The sequence below is a fragment of the Alexandromys fortis genome, unplaced genomic scaffold (assembly GCF_014885135.2).
Source record: "Alexandromys fortis isolate MF-2015 unplaced genomic scaffold, M_Fortis_MF-2015_v1.1 scaffold_65, whole genome shotgun sequence".
NCBI lineage: Eukaryota > Metazoa > Chordata > Mammalia > Rodentia > Cricetidae > Alexandromys > Alexandromys fortis.
Genome location: NW_026067986.1, coordinates 7,976,892 through 8,001,712, shown reverse-complemented (window position 1 = coordinate 8,001,712; position 24,821 = coordinate 7,976,892). Strand labels below are relative to the sequence as shown.

The following is a 24,821-nucleotide window of genomic DNA, read 5'->3' as shown; positions in this document are numbered from 1 at the left end:
CTGCAGATGAAGACAGGCTAGGACACATTTCAAGTGTGGAGAAGCAGACCTTCTCCTTCTCTGTCTAGGATTCTGAAATACTTCAGTCCTATAACAGGCCCAAGGGTATCAAGCCCATGTATATAACACTTAGCCCAAATGGTTTTTCTTCGCTGTTAACCAGGTATGTGTAGAAAGTCTAACTCTGAGGAGCACTGCTTAATACTCAGCGGTGACAGGAAATGGAGGCATGCCAGCTTACACTGTATCACTTCTTTATTTAATCGCTCGGTTAAAGAAGGCCACCTTTCATATTAAACATTATTAATAGGCTAAATCGCCACTGTAATGTCACCAGGTGTCTACTCTGCAGTGACACAGTCTTTCTAAAAAAAAAAAAAAAAATGTTTCTATTTGCTTCTCCCAGAAGACAAAGGGACATTTGGAAATGCATACTGCCACTAAAGTCCTTCTCTGTTACATGCAAAGGACACAAAACCAGCTTCACTTGGTTTCTCAAAAGCCAGAAGATAGACATGACATTTGGGTACATGAAAGGAGAAAGGCTTTCAGAGGCTTTGTAAACAACATCATGGAATAACTGACACCCCCCAGGCAGGCTTCCCTGTCCCCCAAGATGTCCAGACTCAGCTGGGACAGAAAGGGTTCATGCATTACCTTCAACTGTTGCATGGCAAAAGGTGAACCGTCCTGCCGTAAGTTCTCAATAATCTGTTCCACAGAATTGGCTGAAAAACAACTGTAAAAAGAGAAGCACAATTTCACCAGCACACAAGAAATTCCCATTTCCCAGACACCAGTAGGCCTGGGCACTGGCTTTCCCCAAGCTCCACTTCAATAGGAAGACTTTCAAGGTGTTTTGTGAGGGAAGAAGTGCTCACCACTTCCCTGGTAAGAACAATTGTTGTCTTCCACTGCCAGTGAACCGTGGAGCTACTCCTGCCTTCTCAATTGCTTCTGTGCATTCCTGGAACTTACACTTAAATACTGCCTAAACTACAAAACCCGATGCTTCAGAACAGAGAGGACAGCACTATCTCCCAGCCACCTTCCTCCTGCTCTTCCCTTGGGCCAGCTGGCTAGTCCCAGATCACAGCACAGAGCCTCTGGCTGACCGGTTTAATAGTACTTTCTTGGAACAACTTCACAACTATGAGGTTGTGAAGACAAAAGGTAAGGTAATTCAATTCTCCTTTCTCCCCAACTTTAAAAAGAGATATTTGTATTAAAATGAGCAAGCTCGGGAGAGGCCAGCAACGAATAACTCCTCTTGGAAGAGTGGGTGAGAAGTTACTTTCAAAGGTAAATGAAAAGAAAAGCAGGATACCATCCATCTCAAAATGTGTGGAGCGTTCTCGAACAATGACAGCGGGAGCAGATCTGACTTGATTCAGTCTCCCAAAGGACAGCGTGATCAGTACCTTGAGTTAAGTACCTGTTTATTTTGTCCATGTGTTCCTCAAATACAGCAGATTTGTCTTGATCCATCTTGGACTGTTTGAAAAGAAGGAATCTGAAGTGACTCAAATCTTTTTTTAAAAATCCTTTAGAAGTTCATCACGTTTAATGACACATTTGTGACAGATTATCGCTTTCATTCAAATTACATTAACACTCCCATAAATAGCTGCTACCGTATGTTCAAACATCAGAGAATCGCAGAGCTCCAGATAGCGCTTCAAAGTGCCAAAGGCACCCTTCCTTCTTTATTCTTGTCATCTTAACGTTTCTGTGCATCTAAAGATAAGAGTCTAGGACCCAAGACCTTAGAACACCATGTCAAGTACCCGTCAGAACTAGAAACCCCCACTGCCTGCCTGGCATCCCTGCAGCTTGACCTTCATGGGGAGAAAACGACCCCTGGAAGCCAACCACAAGAGCTAGGCAACTACCATATTCAGTACTCATCCTTCATGGGCTTTCAACCTGAGCTCTCTCCTGTTTATATTTCAGTTAATCTCTCTTTTACCACCCGTATCTCACACAACATACCAGGCACCTTCTTATAAACACGTGCCGCTTCACCAAGGTTATTCTTACAGTGCAGAATGCTCTATCGGAAGGCGAGGCTGCACTGCAGCAATGGGCTGAGTTTTGGTCTACAAGGCAGCCCTGTTACACAGCTTTTAGACACTGAACTCCAATCAAGCTATCGCTTGGAAGCCTGCATATCACGTGTTTCTCTATTCCAGTACTTAGGAATCCAGCCCTCTGGACGGTCCTGTTTATCTTCAGTAAGTCATATGGCGTGCCCACCACAGCTGCCAACTGGATGGCACATTCCCAGGACCAGGCAAGTTCCTCCGTGTGTCAGGAGGAGCCCCCCCGAGTGCCAAGCGCATGGAGGAGGACGGCAGACCCGGGATCTGCTCAAAGCGGCTACAGGTCCTCCCACTTGCCATGCGCCTCTCCCTCCTGCACAGCACCCGCCCATCCCCGGCCCTTGGCCAGCCTTTCTTGACTTTTGGAGATCTAGCTGCACACACTAAAACTTGCAAGACATTATTATTTTTTTTTCCCTGCTCCACACCAGTATCCCTGCCTCCAGGTCTCTCCGTTCTTCCTCCCCTACTCTCTCCCTTCCCCTTGTGGCACTTAAGAAACAGCCTTACAGATGCACATGCCGAGCAAACACCCCACCACCGCGCTACACCCCTGCCCACTGCGCAGGTCCTTCAGAGGCTCCTGGCTCCTTAAAGGGCTTGCCGCTGCTTTGGCTGACTCCCACCCTGAAGGATGATGTCACAATCTCGCTTGTAGTTAGAGCCCTCTTCTCTAAAGCTGCCATTGTATTGATACATCATTTCCACCTTTGTTTTCTCTCATTTCATTTGACTTCATCAATCTCTGCCTTTTCTTCCTCTACTACAATTTCAGTGAAATTTTAGACGATCATGTATTTGATTGTGATTTGTAAGGATTCTTGGCTCTATGTATTTATGTGTGTGTGTGTGTGTGTGTATACGTGCACGCACACATGTATGTACATGCACGTACAAATGTATAGTGTGGGTATGTAACTGTGGAAACCAGGCATCAACCTTATGTGTTATTCCTCTTTCAGTTCATCGGCACTTGGAGCTCAACTTTTAACCTAAGCTAGGCCGGCTGCTCAACAGGTCTCAGGGGACTTCCTGTCTCTACCTTCCCAGAGTTGGGGTTACAAATGTACCATATCGCGATTTATAAAAAGCTCCTGTAAGTGGGCGCTGGGGATCAAATTCAAGTCCTGAGATGCTTGTGCAGCAAACACGTTACTGACTGGGTTGCTACCGCCCCAGCTTCTATTTTTGGCCTTTAGAAGAAAACTCAGGTGACATAAGAATGAAGCCTCGCAGCACACTGTGTTATTAGCGGTTCGTTTTAGCAGCGCCACAAATAGTCTGAACGTTGAACCTCTGTCACAGAAATGCCACAGAGCACAGCAAAAGCTTCTGCAGAAGCTCCTTGCAAAGCCGAGCACTTCAAAAGACAAGCTATGCAGTTTCACAGGAGGAGGGCAGGTATCAGGTGGCTAGCCCAACACTGAAGGTCTGGTCCCCCCACCAAGCCTTGAAATAAATGATCCTCAGTGCTCTTCCTCCCTCCCTCCCTCCCTCCCTCCCTCCCTCCCTCCCTCCTTTTTTTTGGAGGGGGGGGGACAGGGTTTCTCTGCAGCTTTGGAGCCTGTCCTGGAATTAGTACACCAGGCTGGCCTTGAACTCAGAGATCTGCCTGCCTCTGCCTCCACCCACCACCCAGCTCCTCAATGCTGTGTGAGCACCGCGTGTTCCCTGTGATTGGAAACCACTTACCTGTGCCTGGTGGCTTTCTAAGACACCCGCAACGTCTTCTGCCGAGGGTGACTTCAAGGCCAGCAACTCTTCCTCTAACTTGTGCAGCTAAAAGGAAAGAAAACAAGACCGCCACTTGACAGAGGCAGAAAGCTTTTAACCCCTTGGGGTCCTTATCTTAAGATCTATGCTCCCTTCACATCGGCCCTGACAGAAACGTGGACTGCAGCTCTGTGCACATGCGCAGCAAATGCTGCCTCCGAAGGGAGGACCAGACAGGAAATGAAGCAGCCCTTGTGCTGTGGGACAGCGTGGTGGAGGAGAGGGACGGTGAGGAGGGGATGTGGGGCTGGGCTGAAGTACTTTGTCCGAGGTCATACAGCTCTAACATAAATAAATTCAACCTTCATACTCATATTCCCAAAGACCCATGATCTCAACCCAAAAATTACCTTCTCTGAATCTACAAAATGGGTGGCGATTCCTGCCCTGTGCACGTCTCTTCCTTTCAGTCTGAACCCGGTCAGGGCAAGGAAGTAGCCCAGTTTGCCTTGAAGTCGTGGCAAGAAATAACCGCCGCCCACATCAGGAAAGAGCCCTGTAAATAAGGACAGCAAAAAGAATAATTAGAACGGAGGGTGGAGTGAGTCTCTTAGATCGTCTATACAGACGGAACCTGTACTACAAATATATGCTATACATTGGACTCGAATCACCAAATGTTATAAGCTATTAACTTGTTTTGTACATTTTTCAAATTCTTTGTATCTCACTGCTAGAGAGGTCACCAAAGAATGTGACGTACGCAGTCAAGTATTCGACAGTACCTTGTATATTAGGAGCCTGCGGTACTGGGGACAGACGGCTCGGTGGGGACCTGCCTTTGACTCCTAGACCTCACTCTTCAAACTTCAGGGGTGGCAGCATCTGATTTCAGGCCCAGAACTAGACAAGCCAAAGCCAGAGAGGTACCTGGGTCACATGACTAGCCTGACCAAGCTCCCTGAGAAAGAGACCCTGTTTCAAAGACAAAAGGTGGGCGGTACCTAAACAGTGAGAGTCAGTGCAGCTAACAAAATATCTCCTTTCTACACAGAAAGCACGGAGCTTCTTTTCCTATTAACTTGGGAGAGAGCCTTTGGGAGTAGCCTAGCGTGGACGTGGACTTGTGGTCTCTTCCCTCAGCCTGCCGCTTCCCCTGCACTGGGATTACAGGCATGGTTCACCATGCCCAGAACTTACGGTATTTTAAACATGAATTCCTCTCAGAGTCTTACTTCACGTTTCTGAAACTTTCCAGAAGCTGTGTTTTCTCTGAGAACATCCCTAACACAGCTGAAAGTGTCCACCCATGTTTTCAGTTGTATCTCTTAGATCACACGCTGGCCCAGGCACAGAGTCTTCTCATCTGCCCGGCACTCACCTCCTGACCAGAATCTCAGGGACGTTCTGAACACAGGAGACAAGTGCCCTTGCCCTACATGGCATGGCCCAGCCTCTGACACAGAATGAGCGCTTCCTTTCCCCGTCGCAGTCTCTAGTGGCTTGACCTCTGAGTGCTGCAGACAGCACACCTGCTGTTAGCATGCCCACCTGGGGTTAGCTGCCTTGACTCCCATGGATTTAAGTAAAATCTATATGCTGGTTACTCTCAGTTATTAAGAAAATTGTTCCCCAAATCTGGATGTTGAAGCCTCGGCCCACAATGTAACTGTATTATTTAAAGGTGTAGCTTCAGGTGCTGTGGAATAATCCTTTTGTACACTGTAAAGACCTTAATTTAATAAGCAGCTAAATGACCATTAGCTGGGTAGGAGGTGCAGGCCAACACCCACATAGAGGACTCTGGGAAGAAGAAAGGTGGGGTCACCAGGAGATGCAGAGTGAGCAAGACAAGCTGGAGGGCAGGTAAAGCCAAAAAGCCACATAGATGAATAGAAATAGGTTAATTAAAGTTGTAAGAGCTAGTTAGGAACAAGCCTAAGCTATGGGCAAGCATTTATAATTAGTAAGTTTCTGTGTTATTACCGGGGAGCCGGTTTTGCCCAATGAAAAGGTCCAAGACATTCGGGTATGTCGGAGTGCAAGGGGATACCATAAACTAACAGAACTATCTTTATGAAAGAGATCCACACACGGAGGAAAGGTCACATGAAGACAGGGCAAGGAGGCGGCCATCTGAAAGTGGAAGGAGGCAGCTCAGGAGGAACTGAGCTTACTGACAGCTTGACCTTGACTCTGAGCCCCCAGAGATGTGAGAACCAACGTGCTGCTTTAAGCCAAGCAGTCTGCGGTCCTGTCGAATGGGCTCAAGCTGATGAACAGCCTCAAACCTAGCTGTGCCTTCTCCCTCAAACACCAAACTCGAGCGCCTTCTTCTCTGCAGTCACATGGTGAGCCACCATCTCCACAGGTAAAACAGCTCTGGGCTCGCATCCCTTCCACTACAGTGCTCTTTCCTGACCTGCCTCCTCCGCCCAGAAGCACAAACAAAACGGCCTGGTGCTGTCCCTAGTCACACGTCAGGGTCACCCCATCCAGGGCTCCCCTTAGAGCTCCTCAGTACAGTGTGTGAAGGAGGGACCTGAGCCTCGGGAAGGGATAGGCATAGGAACAAAACTCTGACAAAATCCAATGCCTGTTCTTCAGCAATATGGAAGGAATACCCCTCAAGCTGACAAAGATGTAGCGGATTCTCGTATTAGTAACTTAACCACACGCCTAAAAGCTCTAGAGCAACAAGAAGACATAATACCCCAAAGAGTCGATGGGAGGGAATAAACTCAGGGCTGCCATCAATGAGATTAAAAATGATAACAAAATCAATACAAAGAATCAATGAAACAGAGATGGTTCTTTGAGGCTAGTCAACAAGACTGACAAACATCCCCAAACCAACTAACAGACAGAAGCTCCAACTGAATAAAATTCGAGAAGAAAAGGAAGACACAACAAACACCATGGCAATTCAGAAAATCATAAGGATAGTTTTAAAAATCTATACTTCACCAAAGTGGAGAATCTAGAAGAAACAGATGAACTCCTTGATATAAATGACCTACCAGAATTAAGTCAAGATAAGCAATGTATAATGGCCCATAACCCCTCATGAAATAAAAGCAATTAAATCTCCCAACAACAACAAAAACGTTCAGGGAGCCAGATGGATTCATCGCAGAATTATACCAGTCCCTCAAATAGGAATTAACACCAATATTCTTCAAAATATTCCAAAAAATAAACTGAAGGTTCACTTTCTAGTTGCTTTTAAGAAGCCACTAATACCCCAATATCTAAGTGACACAAAAACCTAACAAAAAAGCTTTTAGACAAATAAATACCCCGTATGAATATAAATGCAAAAATTCTCAGTAAATTACTCCTAAACCAAATCCAAGCAAACATCTATCATTATCAACTTGTCTTTTTCCCAGAGATGCAGGACTGAGAGACTAGTGATATGTGGGCCATACCTATTAATAAAGGTGACTTACAGGAAGCCTATAGTCAACACCAACTTAGATGGGGATAAAGAGTAAGATGAGGTAGTGCACTCTCTCCATCCCTACTCAACATAGAACTGGAGGTCTATGTTGCTAGAGCAACCAAACAACTGAAGGAGATCAAGGAGAATTTGGAGAAGAAGTCAAAGTATCTTAATTTGCAGACGATATGATTGGATACACAAATGATGCTTAAAAACCCCACCAGGAAAACTTCTGCAGCTGTTTAAACTTAGCAAAGTAGCGGGACATAAAATCAACATGTGCAAATAAGTAGACTTTCCACATAGAAATGACAAACATACTGGGAAAGAAGAAATGCAGGAAATAGTAACTTTACAAGAGCCTACACAAAAATATCTCAGGATAACTCTGACCGAGCAAGCGGAAGTCTTGCACAATAGAAACTCTAAGATACTGAAGAGAGAAACTGAAGAAGACATCAGGGGATGGAAAGCTCTCCTAGCGCTCACGGATCAGTAGGATTAGCACAGAAAACATGGAAATCGATCTAACTCAAGAACCAGCTACCCACTCCCGGGCATATACCCAGAGGACTCTCCATCCTGTCACAAGGACACTTGCTTAACCACTCTCATTGCTGCTCTATTCATAATAGCCCCAAACTGGAAATACCTAAATGTACGTCAGCTGATGAACACATCGTGAAAATGTGGTACAATTACACAATGCAGCTAGGCAAAAACTCATTCTGAGTGAGGTAACTCAGAGCAAAAAGACCCATACTGTGTGCAAATGTCAGCTTCTAAGCTTCTGATATCTGGACTGCAATCTGAATCACCACAGAGGTTAGGTACCTGGAAAAGGACTAGGGAGGAGGAGACACGAGGAAGACAATGTGCAGCGTGAAAGAGACTGGAGCATCCGGCCCTACACGGGATGTCTTTGTCAAACCCTCAGGGCTCAGGGGTCCGTCAGGAAGAGCAGGCAGGAAGCCGGTCTCCCAGACACAGCAGGACCACGCTGTATGGGGTCTCAGCACAGAGGGGCAAGTGAACACAACCCGAACCAAAGGCGATCTGCAACGGACAGCAGGAGGCACCTCCACAGACAGCACAGCCCTCTGGCGGGGACCACGGTGATTGAGTGAAGACACAAGGGCCCGTTCAACAAACCCTGCTCGGGTGACTCACTTTTAACACAAAATAGTAATGTTGACCGATGAATGGAAATGGGAGGGTGTTTTTTTATTTATTTTTTTTTTTAGCCTTACCTGAGATTAACTATGGGGAGCTAGTATTATGGTCTTGGCTGTGCTATAATTACTGAGCTAATACAGAGTATCACTTTTGTAAGTTCTTTCATTGTGGTATCTCACATGGCGTCTTCTGGCTCCATATGTATATGTATAAAATAATCTGAGAAGTTAGTAAAGGAATGTGATTCAAAAGGAATTACAAAAGCTTTTTTTGGTGTTTTACCTATTCCCGTTTCTGGCATTGCAAAGAGGGTCCTTTCAGTAGCCACTCGGAATCGCCCATGAACGGAAACACCAACTCCCTAGGGAAAGAAGGGGAAGAAATGCCTTAACGTGTGGTAAAAATGGAAAGATTAGCACACAAGTATTACAAAGCAAGCAGGTATTATCTTATATTCCACAGCAATCTGCTTCAGCACGTGGGCTGAAGGAAACCCCAAGCCTCACCATGAACTTTCCACACAAAACTACACAGGCATCTCTGCCAGGCGAGCCTGGCCTGCTCTAAGTGGGCAGTTTCCGGCAGTGGTCTGTGTTGTGTGCTGGGTCTTCCCAGCACTACCGGTTACCCGCCCTCTGCGGAAGCTCAGTACTGCTTATTACTTGTATTAATAACCATAAAAGCTTGATCAACTTCTAGAAAATTTCAGTAATTTTGAAGAGAATATTTAACACATTTCTTAACCCATTTTATCAAATGAAATTAGCCATACCATTATTCTAACATGCGGCATTTAGTGAGACCAGGTATAAAACTTCCCCAAGTTGGCTACTAAAAGATTTGGTTAGCCAACGCCCAGTGGTCAACCTTGAAAACACGCCCAAAAATAACATACAGACTGAGCAGGTTGTATTTAGGCACGCGTGTGTATATGTGTGTGCACATGCGTGCACTTATGTAGTAAGAAAAGGCCATGAATTTGAAGGAGAGAAGGGAGGAGTAGATAGGAGGGCTGTATGGGAGGTCTGCAGAAAGTTCGGGGTACAGTCTCAATCACTGCAGAAAATCAAGTAGAAACTTGTAATTTTAGCACTAGGGAGGCAAAGGCAGGCGTTCAGAAATTCAAAGTCATCCTCAGCTCCACAGAGCTTGAGGCCTCCATGGAATACCAAGATCCTGACTCAAAATAAATAAATAAATAGTTTTCAAAAAATATTCTAAAGCTTAATGTTGTATTTTATTTAACCATTAATTTTGGAGATGCTTCTCTGCTATACAAGGAAGGTCTTAAAGCCTTCCGTCTTTACTGCATTAACTAGTCAATCTTTAACACCTTGAATCTAACCCCTGCACCTTGTCAAAGGAGCTGCCAGACCTCTGCTCATCTGAGAACGCTCCCTGCCTGTGACAGAGGACTCCCTCTGCTCCCTGGGAGTGGCCTTGGGACACCTCATTATCTTCTGAGGTTTCCCTCTCTCCTGGTGGGTTAAGCGTAGACCCAAGGCCATCCCTCTATTTCCCTCCCCTACTGTTGGCCTACACTCATCCCCCTCTGAGCTCTCTGCAGCCCAGGGCATCCAGCACCTCTGTAACAGTGGTCTGCTGTTTTCCCATCCCCAATCTCTCTGGACTCTACTAGGCTCAGAGATTCCTCCATGGGTAAAAGTGGTCACCAAAGTCTGAGGACCCGCGGACCTCAGTGCCTAAGCCACGTGGAGGAAGGAGAAAGTGACTCCTGTGCGTTGCCCTCTGACCTCCCAGGTGCACCAGGGCACTCACCCCTCTCCCCACACAGTGAAACATGGGTTTTTCTCAGGTTGTCTTCTCTTGCCCACACTGCCTTTCCAGGTCAGTTCAATTCCCCGACTTCTCCACACGGTCCTCTCTCTGCCCTGCAGGTCCTTCCTGACCCCTCAATTCTGGGGGGGACCAGAATTTGTGACAGTCGGCACCAGACCATTTGCCATCTGGTCTGTAATTATTTCATGTCTCCTCCCACTTCAAAGCAAGTCGTTCAAAGCACGTCTGAGTCTTCTTCGTGGTGGCACAGGCACCAAGTAAGGCATGTGTCAGCTGAAAGGAACACACTTTTAAGAACACCGGCCTGGGTCTAGTGGCATACACCTGCAACCCCCACACCTGGGAGAAGCCAAAGGACTGAGAAACCAAGACTGTCTCAGAGGAGACTGCTGTGAAATGTTATAGGGCGGGAACAATCAGTGAGCCACCTCCCCCTACTGCAGGTTTAATGGAGTTTTCTCCCAACACTACGGAGGAAGCACTCTGTTAATGTGTCAGCAGGAGAGTGGGCTACAGCGATGTGGACTTGGGATGCAGAGGCTTAAGCTAACTGTAGTCCACATGACAAGTTCATAGCTGGCCTGGGCTATATACTAAAGCCCTGCCTCAAAAGGCAAGGGCTAAGGATGAGTTCAGGGGTAGAACATTTGCATAGTGTGGCACGCTGCCCCGAGTTCACTGCACGTCCCACATGTAAAGAGACCAGTGCGGGCAGAGCTGGGCAAAGTGGGCAAAGCACTTGATGCACAAGCCTGAAAATCTGTGTGTGGATCCCCAAAACCTACATACGTTCAGGTGTCTACAACCTAGGGCTCTTCTAAGGAGATGAGAACAAAATCAGGAGAACCGCTGAAGTCTGCAGGCCAAGCAGCCCGATGTACGCAGCAGAAAAATAATGAGAGGCCTGGCTCAAGGACGGTAGAAGGTGAAGCTGATAGACAAGCTGTCCTCTGACCGCCACCCATGCAGCACTGCACATGCATGCCTGCAGAGTCTCAATTTTATCCCCTTACACCACAAACATGCACACACACATACATGCATACACACACAAGTAAGTTTTTAAAAGTACAATCAGTTTCTGTGGCCTAAGAGAGTCTGATAATTACAGAGGTTAAAATAGATTATAGCATAATTAAAAACATGACATATTCTTTTGGCTCCAATACATCTTATACCCCAAATCTTCCAGGATCTGAAACTGAAATAAACACGTTTCACTGAGCTGTACTGTGCTGCATTCAGTGTCTCACTTATACGAAATAATCATTACCTTATTTTAATACGGCTCATACAATGAAAATGAGAAAAAGTCCACTTACCCCACCTATTGTGATCCCGTCAATGAGGGCGACATATGGTTTCTGACAAGATGCTAAACGAGAGAGCGCTAAAGTTAGAATATACGAACTACATCCACTTTCCAGACAGTCACATCATGCTTACTCTAGTTTCCCTGGCAAATGCTTAAAGGAATATCAAGGAAGACTATTTGTGCTTTGCAGTGTGTATTTAAATGTCAATTCACTCACACTCAGGATAAAATAATCATTGCTGCTTAATAACTGTCTTAAGTCGGAAGCAAATGAATGTTTTATATTATCCGACAGTGAAGAAAAATAGTTAACATCTTTATTATAAACCATGCTCCCGGCTGTGCTTTAAGAACATACTTGCTTTCTATACAATGAAAGCATCTGATACATGCAGAGAAGTGCACCGTGCAAGAACAATCACAGAGGGGCTGGAGAGATGGCTCAGCGGTTTAAGAGCATTGTCTGCTCTTCCAAAGGTCCTGAGTTCAATTCCCAGCAACCACATGGTGGCTCACAACCATCTGTAATGGGGTCTGGTGCCCTCTTCTGGCCATCAGGCATATATGCAGAAAGAATATTGTATACATAATAAATAAATATTTAAAAAAAAAACAATCCCAGAGTGGGGTGACGAGACCCAGATTCCAGCCTCAGCTTGATTATGAAATGAGATAAACACACGTGTTACATATGACATACACATGTCAGATAAGGGCGCTTCATGTACATCATCAGTGAATATGTGTCCTCATCTATAAAATAGGATTTAACACACATCAGATAAGGGTGCTTCATGGACATCATCTGGGAATATGTGTCCTCATCTATAAAATAGGATTTAACACACGTCAGATAAGGGTGCTTCATGGACATCATCTGGGAATATGTGTCCTCATCTATAAAATAGGATTTAACACACGTCAGATAAGGGTGCTTCATGGACATCATCTGGGAAGATGTGTCCTCATCTATAAAATAATCCTCAAACATTCCACCCTGCTTGAAACCCCCACTAGTCACCCACACTTGTACTATCTCTGCTTCCCTTCTCAGGCTTTCTTCTCAGAGTCGGCAGAGAGAGCACAGTAACATAAACTCAGGGGCTTCTGCCACAGCTTACTGTCAGCACTACCCCCGATGAAAGCCAGGATAAATCCGCGTTCTGATACATCTTGGAATTCCTGAAGTACTCACAAACAAAGCACAACTCAGACTTCACACTCACAAGCTCTCTATCTGCAGCTCCTTAGAAACCACAGAAGTTATTGATTGTGGAGGAGGTAAATACACTGACCCCACGCCAACTACTATAGAAGTGAGTTATTTCAAATATAAATTATTAATTATTGATTGTGGTGGAGGTAAGTACACTGACCCCAAGCCAGCTACTACAGAAGTAAATTATTTCAAATATAAACTATTAGACAACAACTAATGTAGGACATGAAGCCAGAATCTGCCATATCTTTTACTGACTATAATATCACTACATGCAGAAATTTTACCTTATGGTTTTTTCGATACCATTAATATACTTTACACTGCCTAAACACCTTCTATTTCCTTTTTATCCCATGGAAAAAAATGAGTGGTCATTATCCACATGGAATCACTTATATTAAAATTGTAATTAAACAACATTTAAAGCTTAGTCTCTTGATTCCATCAGCCACATCTCACATATTCGGTGGCTCTCAAAATGGACAGCACACATGCAGCTTCACACCTGGTTAATTTCCTAAAAACCATGGACTGTTGATGGTTCTATGCTGTGAACCATAACTCCCCAAACATTCACAAAGACGACTCCTGTCAAAGCGCTCAGTTCTCCCCAGGCTGGGTGGAACAAGTCACCGTCTTTCCAGTCCAAGCCTCCACAGGTCCTGCCTGACAGGCTGTGCTCACTCGCATTCTCATAGTCACTCATTCTCATTCTCGTATATTCTCTCTCTCCCCCCACTCCCTCCCTATGTCTGTCTGTCTGTCTGTCTGTCTCTGTCTGTTTGTTTCAAGGCTAGGGAATAAACCTCAGGCCTTTGGGTTACATATTTCCAGACTTCTAAAAAGATTTTTTTTATAACCAGACAAAACAATTATTAAGTTAAAAGAGAAGATTTTTAAAAAATCCAAGAGTAGTCAAAACTAAAGATGTGTACAAAAAGTCTTCAATTTCTGGGAAATTTCCGAAACAGTGTGAAGCTATAGAGCATCTCCATTCCATATATTATTGAAAAATAAACTTAGCATTCTGTCACTAGAGTAGCAATAAACCATCTCATCAGTAAAAACTAGAAATGACCTATGGAAAGATGTAGACTAGACAGTATGAAGCATACTGACAACACGGGCAGTCGGGAAGCACAAGGGTCAGCGACCAGCACTGAACGGTGAACTGCGGTGTTGAGCTCTGGATTTTACAGGCTGGATACACTGAGTGCCTTGCAGTGTCTTCAACTTAGTTGCAGCTTATTTGGACACACTCCCATCCTAAGTCAGGGAATGTCTGCACACTGTTCGGTACATTGGTTTAACCACAACGTGCTGTTAATGTTGTAAAATCCCCTGAACACTAATGGTATTCCGCTATAAGCTCTAACTCCACAGATTCATGGGAGAAAGACTCATATCAAAGAGCTCAGGACTCCCCAGGCTAGTGCAGAACAAGCCCTGTGCTGCTAAATCAACTTAAAATGTGGTCTATAAAGACAGTGAGGCTTTGGGAAAGGACCAAGGTTCCTCCTGGTTAAGGAAAAGAATGATAATAAAGAAAACCACAAGAGGCTGAACTGTAGCTTTAAGATGTATTGTTCTTACAACAGCATGCAAAATCAGAATATTGCTACTATGTCTAGACTATAGATACAAATGCTGTATTAATTTATCTTTTCAAAGTATGTTTGTCTGAAGTAAATTCTACTTTATTTCCACAGAAACCCAGAATTCTGATTCTAAAGAGAATTCCCACTCCAGAGTTCCTGGAGAAACACAAAATGATACTTCCTTTTCTTTAGAAACTAGAAATACGTGTTTTCTTGTCTCCCGAGAAAGCTAGCTAAAGGACCAAGAATCCATATTTTCACACTGCTTTTAGACAAACACAGAATAGTTGTATCAGTATGACCAAAATGTAGTACTGTCTCTACGAGAGCACCTCCTGGTTGCAGTCTAACCAATCACAGTGCTATCCCAGCTCTGGATTTCACGTTCAGAGCTCAGGGCGGATCCTACACGTACCAATGGCATTGTTCAGGGTGTATTCTTCTCTGAAAAAATCCTGAGTCAAATTCTGCTTTGTTCTTTTAGCTTCTGAGAGCGCTAAACAAGGAAGGAAAAGAGAAAAAAATGAAAGAAAAGAACAATTGCAAATCATAAAGATGGCTTCCAGTCAATAGAGTCAGAGATACTAAAGTCTTGTAATCAATCATTAAATGCTGGAGGGAGGGGGACTTTCAGATGGCGTTAACGTTTGAAGCCACCTATGTTGGTGACATATTACCTTTTGTCAGAGACCCACAGTTCAATGTCAAAGTTTCAAAGAAAAAAATTCTTCTTTGACTTATTGCGCTGTTAACATACGCATAATACGCAAGCGTTCATGCACGCACACGTGCATACACATATACACACACACAATTTTCACCCACAGACACAAGAACTTCTCCCTAACACAGGTCACAGGGCCATGAGAGTCACAGCAGGTGACAGCCAGTGTTCAGATGGCCACCCAAGACGAGTGACTCTCTGATGGGGGTTGATTCTGTCCAGGCAAGGCCTGCAGGACCATTGACTCTGGAAACTGTTACATTTGCTAAGGTGGCTTGGTGTCTCCTCAATACCTGCACTGTGGCGTACAATCTCCTGTGATGTGTCTATGTAGTCTCATGACTGCATCTCAATCTTATGGGTACATATACCTGTGGGTGGTCAGGAAGATGACTTTTCATTTAGCTATATAGTTTTGATATGTAGAATATATTCTGGGCCATGCTTCATAACTGGATCTATTTGTCCCACAAGGACTGTGGACACTTAAAAAAGCCTGTTTTATTCTTTGGCTCAGACTAACTGCACACAATTAGCTCACTTTCACCTCAAAACAAGTTCAAACTAGACTAAAGGCCTTTTGTAAACAGACCTTAAGTTTAAAACCTTACAGATTTGCACAAGGCAGAGCTGCAGATGTCCAACTAAGGTTACTAAAGAAAAGCATGCCAATTCTTAGCTTGCCAAGTCTGTTAACAAAAGACCTATGTCTCAAAGCTAATCTCAGCAGACACTGTACCCCCTGCCCTCCGGTCACAGTCTCACTTCTGTGACCTTGGACCCTTGTGTTGCCATGGCAATGGCTCAATCCCTATTGCTTGCCCCAGGAATGTGCTTTTGACCAATGAGAGACAACTCTTGTAATTTATCACTTCAAGACTCCTGGGAAAAAGAGTTCAGAGCAGGAAGAAGTGAGGAGAAGCAGCTAGGAGAATGTGGCAGTAATGGTCTGTCCTGTCCCTTTAAGAGACAAGCCCCACCCACCCCCTTCACCCTGCCTGCAGCCTGAGCTCCTCCCTCCCTCTCTCTCTCTCTCTCTCTCTCTCTCTCTCTCTCTCTCTCTCTCTCTCTCTCTCTCTCTCTCTCTCTCTCTCTCTCCTCTTCCCCTTCCTCTCCTTCACTTCCATAACCCACTAAATAAATGTCCTTTGCTGAGTTAGAGCCTCACTTAGCAACTCTAAGTCACTTTCCCCCAAGCCTTCTCAGAGTTCCTTCTAATTTTATTTTAAGCTAATTTCATTTAAATCAACTAATTACATATTGTGGTGGTTTGAATGAAAATGGCCCAGGTAGGCCCAGGTAGGCACTATCAGGAGGAGGCATGGCCTGGTTGGAGGAAGTGTCTCACTGGGGGCAGGCTTTGTGGTTGGAGAAGCTCAAGCCCAGGCTCAGTTTCACTCTCTTCCTGCTGCCTGCAGAGCCAGCTTTCTCCCCTTCTCCAGCACCCTATCTGCCTGCACGCCGTCAGTCCGTCCCAGTTAAATAAAATGATATTTACCTTTAATATTTTTCTGAGTATCTACCTACTTGTAGAATTTTCTAGAACTCACACTGTTTTGTACATATAAACTAGAATAATTCTGGAATTTAAGGCTATATTTATAAACCAGAATATATAGTTAGTTCCCCCACAGGCTCAGATACCTGAACACTTGGTCTAAGGCTGGTGGTTCTGTTTGAGGTGACGCTGGGAGATACAGTCTTGCTGAAGAAACTAGGCCACTAGGGCAAGCTTCGAGGTGTCATGGCCTCACCCCACTTCCAGTTTATTTTCTGGGCTTTTGCTTGCCCTGAGCTTGCCCTGCTCTGGCTGCCTACTGCTGTTCCTCCCCTGTCATGGACTGCCCTGAAACCAGGTGCCAAAATAAACCCTTCCTCCTGTGAGCTGCCAGTGCACACAGCACACAGTCAAAGAGACTTAAACTAGAACAACTCACAACGAGCAGCAGCTAACCTCATCCACACACTGGGCTTCCTGTGTGGAGATGGACAGAACCGTGGCCCCCATGCACTGGGTTTCCTTGTATAGGGACAGAGAGAAAGAAAGTACCTAGATTTCAGCCCTGCACATGGGCAGGAAATAGAATCTCCATTCAAGTGGTAACAAACGTGTACAGAATTATTAACATACAGCAAATAATTCTAAAAAGCAAATCAAATGAGAATCGCCTGACGCATCTTCAGAGCTTACTGGCTCCAGGAGGGTAAGGGCGCACAGTGGGCACTTTACCTCGGATGTCTCCTCCAGCACAGAAGGCCTTCCCTCCAGCTCCCTTTATGATGATCAGGAACGTCTCAGGGTCTTGTTCCCACTTCTACACAAACATAAAAGATCATGGTGGCTTTTAGGGGCACAGTAAATACAAGTTCATTTAAGACAAATTCACATACATATGTGTGCACTCATGGCCTTTCCTAAAACACATCCAGAGGAATGGATTCTACACACTTAATTTTCTTTCTAAGTGCAATCTGTGTTCCAGAAAGAGCTGTCAAAACTTTAATACTAAGATGAATAAATAGGTGCTTAATGGCACTGTGTTATATACTGTGGATGAGTCTAGTGAACACATCCACCCAAAGACTGCTGGCATGAGGTGCAGCCATAACTTTTCCCCCAAAGCAAGATAGCACTGTTATACCAAACAACAACAACAACAAAAAAAAAATAACTATTACAGTTAAGTTATTTACAAAGTTTTTAAATATGTGGTGGATAGGGGTTTGGTGAGTTCAGGCAATAAACTGAGCACAATGAGATTGTGGGGAGCCGGTCAGTGACAGGGTGCTCGCGTTATAACCACACTATGACAGATCATGGTTCTCATTTCCTCACAGCTGAGGAAAGTGGGGTGCAGAGACTGACATACCTAGTCTACAGAGTTTAATACTCAGAAATCCAAGTTTCAAATACAAGCCTGACTTTCAGACCTACACTTTCTAATGTCTTGATGTGGGAGGTAATATATGCTGTGAATATTTGTTATTGACATTGGTTAATAAAGAAGCTGCTTTCGGCCAATTTAACAGAAAATATCCAGGCTGGAAAAGATATATATATATATAGAGAGAGAGACAGAGAGAGAGACAGAGAGAGAGAGAGAGAGAGAGAGAGAGAGAGAGAGAGCGCGCGTGCAGGCAGAGTCAGGGAGACACCATGTAGCTGCCGCCAGAGACAGATCCTGGAACCTTGCTACAACCTTGTAGTGATGTACAAATTAATAGAGATGGGTTGATTTAATATGTAAGAACTAGCTAGAAATATGCATAAGCTATTGGCCAAACAGTACTGGAATTAATACAGATTTTTGTGTGATTACTCTGGGAGTCTGGGCAGCTGGGAAAACAAACAAGTACCCTTTTCCAACAAATTGGCACCCAGTGTGGGGCCACCAGAGGAGAAAGATGCGAGTTGCCAGCTGGAACCTGGATGGTAGGCCACAGACCTCATGGTAGCTTGGTGCTGCCAGGAGCAGATGTGTCTCAATGTCATGAAAAGTCCTAAGTTCTGAAACATTTTAAATGTCATATTCTGTAGTCTTTGAAAGATCTGAAGAATACCTATCCTTCTGAAATACATCTCTGTATGTCTAGAAAACCTAACTAACATGACTATAAGCTTGACTATTATAGATGACTCTCTATTAACCTATATTTCTTAATTATACATAACATTTTTAAATGAGCTACACAAACACAATACCTTAATCAAGAGCAGAAATATACATATAACAAAATTGATCTAAAACCCAGCCATTTTGGTTACCTGGCCCTTTTTTGTCTATTCTTTACTCTCCTGGTCTCTTGTCTCTTTGCCCATGCAGTAGGGCCCCAGAGGGTATAACAGGGAGATACCATATGGTGTCTATGTGGCATGGCATGCTCCAGGAGCCAGAGAGGTACCCCTGCTCCCTCTCCTCACATGGCCGGATGCAGGACCAGGTTCACTCTGGACTCTCCTGGATGTCCCTGTCTCTGCCTATGCCCTCTCTTCTATCTACGCAAACCTTCTCCAACATGCTGAGGAGCAGTCATGTCCTTCCTTGGTACTTCCTTTTTTCATTCATCTGGTGCCAAAACCCAGGATTGGCACATATGAGTTCCCTTCCAAGGGACACAGCCTCTCCAAACCAAGCTGATTTGACTCTCCTAAGGGGTGAATAGATCATTTGTTTCTGATGGCTTCTGCCACCCACCATATTAGGCTTCAAATCTTAGAGTCTAAATTTTCAGCCATGTCTTCCCTCCACATACCTGTGGAGCCATCTCCTGCCTACGATAAGTATCCTCTCTTTAGAGGGTGCGACACCCTATGGGATGCCCATCACATGGACATTTTCCTGCTGTGCCTTCTAGGATGCCCAACACATGGACATTTTCCTGCTGTGCCTTCTAGGATGCCCACCAATGGTCTTTTCCTGCTATGTCCTCTGGGGCCCCACCACATGGGCGTTTTCCTGCTATGTCCTCTGGACCCCCACCACATGGACAACTCTCTGCTTACTAAGACACTTACTCCCCTCCCTCTGTGGAATCCTCCCTTTTCCCAAGAGCCCCTCCGTCCACCTCTTCCGCGGCATTCTCTACTGCTCTATTCATCTCTCCTCCTCCACCACGGAGCTGCCTGCTTGGTCTGCTTTTACTACAAAAGTCACACCAGTTTGCCAAGACTCCTCTTACCCTATTGGAACCCTATTATGTTGAAAGGGATGCCTGTGATTTAGGACTCTGGCAAATCTCTCAGTATGTTTGGGGACACCCTAGATTAAAATTCTCGAAACCACAACACTTAAGGTCTGTGCTTCTTCCTGGAACTTCCTCACCTCCCTAGGAGCTGTTGACTAAGTTCTGTGGCTTCTCTATGCTCCCCTTCAACTGCACCCTTTCCTGGCCTCCTCCCCCACAGAGCTACCTGCTGTCTCTCCTTGAGCCCTCCTGGGCCTATACATTGTGAGTTTTCTTGCCTTCCCCTAGGAATGCCTGCTAAGTCCCACCACTTTCTTAAGCCCTTCTGGATTCTGCAATTGTAGTAGTTTAAAAGAAAATAGCCCTGACGTGATTGGAGGTGTGGCCTTATGGGAGTAGGTGTGGCTTTGTTGGAAGAAGTACACTGGGGGTGTGTTTTTAGGTCTCAAATGCTTAATCCAGGTCTAATGTGATAATCACTTCCAGCTGCCTGAGGAGCCAGAAGCAGAATCCTCAGCTCCTTCCTCAGCACCATGTCTGCCTTCATGCTTCCCACCATGACAATAATGGTCTAAGGCTCTGAGCTGTAAGTCAGTCCCAATGAAATGTTCTCCTTTATAAGAGTTACCAAGGTCATGTGTTCCTTCACAACCATAAAACCCTAACAAAGATGGCGACCTTGTCTCCGACTTCTCCCAACTTCCCCCTGGAAGTCTTGCAGCTTCTTATGCCCTCAAGGCCTCTATGACATTGGAGTCATCCCTGGGGTGGAATTCCTGCGTGTTCCTCCTGGTCCAGCACAGCTACACTGCTCTTGGTCTCCCTCTCAGAGCTGACTGGAACCCTCCCTATGGCAGAATTCCTTTTGCAACCCTTCCTTCTTTCCTTCTCAAACTCAGAGAATCTATAAAACCTTCCTGTCTCACTGCAAAGGGCTTGGCCTCAGTACAGCTCCCTGGCTAAATACAGCACACTTGAGTTCCAAATTCTCATAAATTGTAGCAGCTTCTGCCAGCACAGGCAATGATCCCAAAGTACCTCTTCTAAGGCTTTTAAACTTTCCATTCTTAAACCTTTTATTTCTACAATTGCTCTGTGCTCTGCTCTCCAGAAACCTTTCCAGACTATTGTGTAAACAGTCTTCATCTCAGGACTTGTAACTTCAATGGGTCTGGTTAAAGAATCTGTAAAATCTGTATCAAAAGTCAGCTTAAAGCTTGTAACAAAAAGTAGTTAAAAAATCTATACATAGATAATCTTAATTTGATACAACACATTATTCAACTCTTGGGATTCAACTCTTGTTTAGAAGAATAGATGTTTTTAAATAGCAACCATGTGGCTCTCTTCCATCTTAGCTGATGACCTCATCGAGATTTGAAAGTTACCACGTGACTGGCAGCCATCTTTAATAAGGTTAAAGAGGGCAAGACATGTAACTTCACTATCTTAATATGACCATACGATATGAAGCAGCGATTATAAAACTTCTTGTGCCTAATGAGCTCTCTGTTTATCATATCTCCTTTTTGGACTAAGGAGACAACAGCAGGTTTCGTAAATAATTTGGATTAGTATGGATTTTCGTATGATGATAAAATGTTAAGGTTATAAAGGTTTACTCAGATTAACAAAAGCTGACTTAGAGTTACATCTGACTACTTATGTCTTTGCTAACTGTTCGACACAAGGTTTCTAGAAAATTTAAATAAGTAACAGTATAAGTTTAATGAATGTTTGAGTTTCTCCACAGGAACACCACAGACCTGGGTCTGGTAGCCCAAGGCCGAGGCTGCTCTGTGTGGCAGCAGACGATTAAATGCTGTCCTGTACGACAAAGACATATAACCACTGACTGCCCCCAGTGAAGCCACTAAGACCATGGGAACCTAGGGCAACTGTCTGGTGAGTGGGTCTCTGTCACTTTCATTGACACATAAGCAATTGGGGTTATACCTCTGCTATAACTTACCCTTTCCAGATCTCTGATAATTGGCTGTTGCTTTATAACAGCAACAAGCGCCCCAGCTCCCCGCAAGACTTCAGCTGCCTTCTCATTTCTTTGGCCCTTTCAGTCCCGGCCAACATTCCAGCTTTCCTGAGTCCCCAACAAGGATGCCCCAGAGTCAGGAAGCAGTCATGAAAAAGATCACACTGTCCCTTACCGTAATCTATTATCAGCAAAAGGGCTGGGAGGTTAGGTCTCAAACCCAGGCCTATTTACCGTATCAAAGTGGACCTGGCACCAGGTTCTCCTAGCACCCCCCAGTCCCTTCCTATTAAGGGGTTTGGCTGGCGCATCCCACTCTCTACACTAAACTTCTGCAGACCAGAAGCCAGGCTGCCCTCGCTCCAGCTTCTGCACATAGTCCAGTCATTTTGGTTGCCTGGGTCTTTTCTGTCTACCCTTTACTCTCCTGGTCTCCTGGTTCTCCCCTCCCCGCGCTCCTCACATGGCCCAACTCAGGGTCATGTTCACTCTGGGCTCTCCGAGATGTCCCTGACTCTGGCTATGGTCTCTCTTTTATTTACAGTAACCCTTCTCCAGCACCACACCGTGGCGCTAATGCCCTGAGCAGTCAGCATCACTGCTTAAGTGAAGAGTGGACCATGAGAAACAAGACCTACGGGAAGCAGAAAGCATGCGCCCTAAGACAGCGAGTGGGGTGGGCAGGTTCCGCAGGAAAGCATCAGTGTGCTGCTGAGTCCCAGGACAAAATAGCAGGCGTGTCCCCTACCGGATACTTCAGAAGGATCTCCACGGGGCTTTCCGTGATTACAGACCTTCAGCTGTGGGTAGATCTGCCGGATCATGCTCAGAGACAGGGCGTTGAGGAACTTGGGTCTGTTCAGTGTTATGACTCCTGCACAGCCCCTCCTCTCCAGCAGCACTTCCGGGGCTTCTGTGTGCACAGACATCCTCTGAGTGAACAAAGAACACCATCAGGAAGTTTTATCAATGCCCGCAGCAAAACACACACCACGTGCACACCTTCCAAGTGATAACCGAAGAAGTGGCGACCTAGGGACACCTAGCGTCCCCAGCCTACACAGACGGAGCAAAACAAGCCATGCACACCTCCCGGATGTTCAGTTCTGCATCTCTACGTGGACTGGATCAACTCATCTAAAACACGGCCTCTTCCTAGAGCCCCTCGGACTAGGAAGTACCCCAAAACCTTATAGCTTGTTCCTACATTTCAAATTCTACACTAGGCACTTAGAAAACGTGGAGAGTACATGACTCTCATAGTAGCTGTGAGCAACCTGAGAAAGACAGCATCTGGGCAGGGCTGTGGTGTCCATGAGGCAAATGGAGGTGAGAAAACTCCAGGTACAACAATGGCCTGGACCAGCCACAAACAATGAACATCTGGACATGCCACGATGCTAGCCCTGAGTGCAACGGCGTGTTCTATGCTGGAAAGACGCCGTGCAAGCATCGGCAGGGTCTCTACCTCGTCACCTCTCGTGTGACTACAGCCCCGACACGGCCGTCTCCCGTCAGAACAGAGCAGACTAGTGCACCGCTTCTCTAGGCGCCGTCAGCACCGCGTTTAGAAAGGGCAGCGCCACTAAAAGTGGCGGGGTACGACAAGAAACATGGAAATAGAGTCGTGCGAAGAGAATGAGAGAAAGAAATAAGAAGGAAAGGGAGTGATTCCTCCTAGGCATGGTGGAGGGGGAGGGTGACTGAAGATGCGGGGGGCGAACTCGGTCGGAGGCAGCGATCTCTGGGAGAGTCCAGAGTGGGCGTGACCAGACTGAACTGGGCCCTGTGGGGAGACAGGGACGGGAAGGGAGAGGAGAACCAGGTACAAGAACCGGGAGACCGAAGGTTCAAAAGGGGCTGGAAACCAAAATGCCTGGATTGTATAGGGAAGAGCCTCTGGGGGAAGGGCAGCTCAGGCCCTGGCCTGGGGACTCTGGGCTAGAGGCAGGGAATGCCACCACACCCTGTAACAGCGAGGACCCGTGTAAAATTATGTTACATATTTAATTCTCATGAAAATGCATTACCACATAATAGCCAAAAAATGATATGTACTTAGAAGAGTTTTAAGACAACCTATTGAGGGGCTGGAGAGATGGCTCAGTGGTTAAGAACACTGGCTGTTCTTCCAGAGGTCCTGAGTTCAAATTCCAGCAACCATAGGGTGGCTCACAAACACCTGTAATGAGATCTGGCGCCCTCTTCTGGCCTGCAGGCAGAACAACACTTTGGAAAAAAAAAAAAGAAAGCTTATTGAATGAAGCTGGGTGGTGGTGTCGCACACCTTTAATCCTAGCACTGCAGAGGTAGGCAGATCTCTGAGTCCAGTCTGGTCTGCAAAGCAAGTTCTAGGACAGCCAGGGCTACGCTGTCCAGAGCCAAGGAGCCCAACTACCTTTCTACAGGTTCTTGGCATCCACGTTCAGATCAGACTACATCCACAAGCTAACAACAAAAGCTCTTACTGCAGAGGCTCTAGAACTGCACCTGAGGGCTCCAGGTTCCCTTCTTAGGCTGCAGTGAGGATTAGCTGAGCTAGGACATGAGCTAGTACTCCTGCACATGGAGCTATAGCTGGTGCTCATTCCTACTAAGGCATTCATCAGATTCTAGAGGAGCTACAAAACTGAATAAAAAGGATTTTTCTGTAATCTGATAAACAACAAATGTTTAGCTTCGCAAAGTACAATTAGCATAACTGCTAAGGCATTAACATTTATTATTAGCAATAAGTGCTAAAGTATGAAGTTATTATTTATACATTATGTACCGTATCAGTGTCCTCTAAGATTTTTAAATTTTATTCTATGTGTATGGGTGCTTTGACAGCATGTATGTCTATGTCCCAAATGCTCACAGTGCCTACAGATGCCAGAAGAGGGCGTAAGATCTCCTGGAACTGGAGTTACATACTGTTGATAGCCACATGGAACTGAGTTCCCAGTTATCTGAAAGAACAGTCAGTATCTTAACCACTGCTGAGCTATTTCTCTAGCTCACATGCTAAGTCTTAAAATGTAATACCTTTTTAACATTTTTGAATCACT

General features: G+C 45.3%; 1 protein-coding gene across 1 annotated transcript in view; it reads right to left on the bottom strand.

Annotated features, from left to right (window-relative positions):
- Hibch (3-hydroxyisobutyryl-CoA hydrolase) overlaps nucleotides 1-24,821 on the bottom strand; it is a 45,752-nt gene that overhangs the window by 10,208 nt on the left and 10,723 nt on the right. The window contains exons 3-11 of the mRNA XM_050159165.1: nucleotides 22,566-22,703; nucleotides 17,326-17,410; nucleotides 14,787-14,867; nucleotides 11,559-11,611; nucleotides 8,719-8,797; nucleotides 4,226-4,371; nucleotides 3,795-3,881; nucleotides 1,436-1,494; nucleotides 658-739 (exon numbers count right to left, since the gene is read on the bottom strand). Coding sequence (XP_050015122.1) covers nucleotides 658-739; nucleotides 1,436-1,494; nucleotides 3,795-3,881; nucleotides 4,226-4,371; nucleotides 8,719-8,797; nucleotides 11,559-11,611; nucleotides 14,787-14,867; nucleotides 17,326-17,410; nucleotides 22,566-22,703 — 810 coding nt within the window. The remainder of the gene's footprint in view (nucleotides 1-657; nucleotides 740-1,435; nucleotides 1,495-3,794; nucleotides 3,882-4,225; nucleotides 4,372-8,718; nucleotides 8,798-11,558; nucleotides 11,612-14,786; nucleotides 14,868-17,325; nucleotides 17,411-22,565; nucleotides 22,704-24,821) is intronic.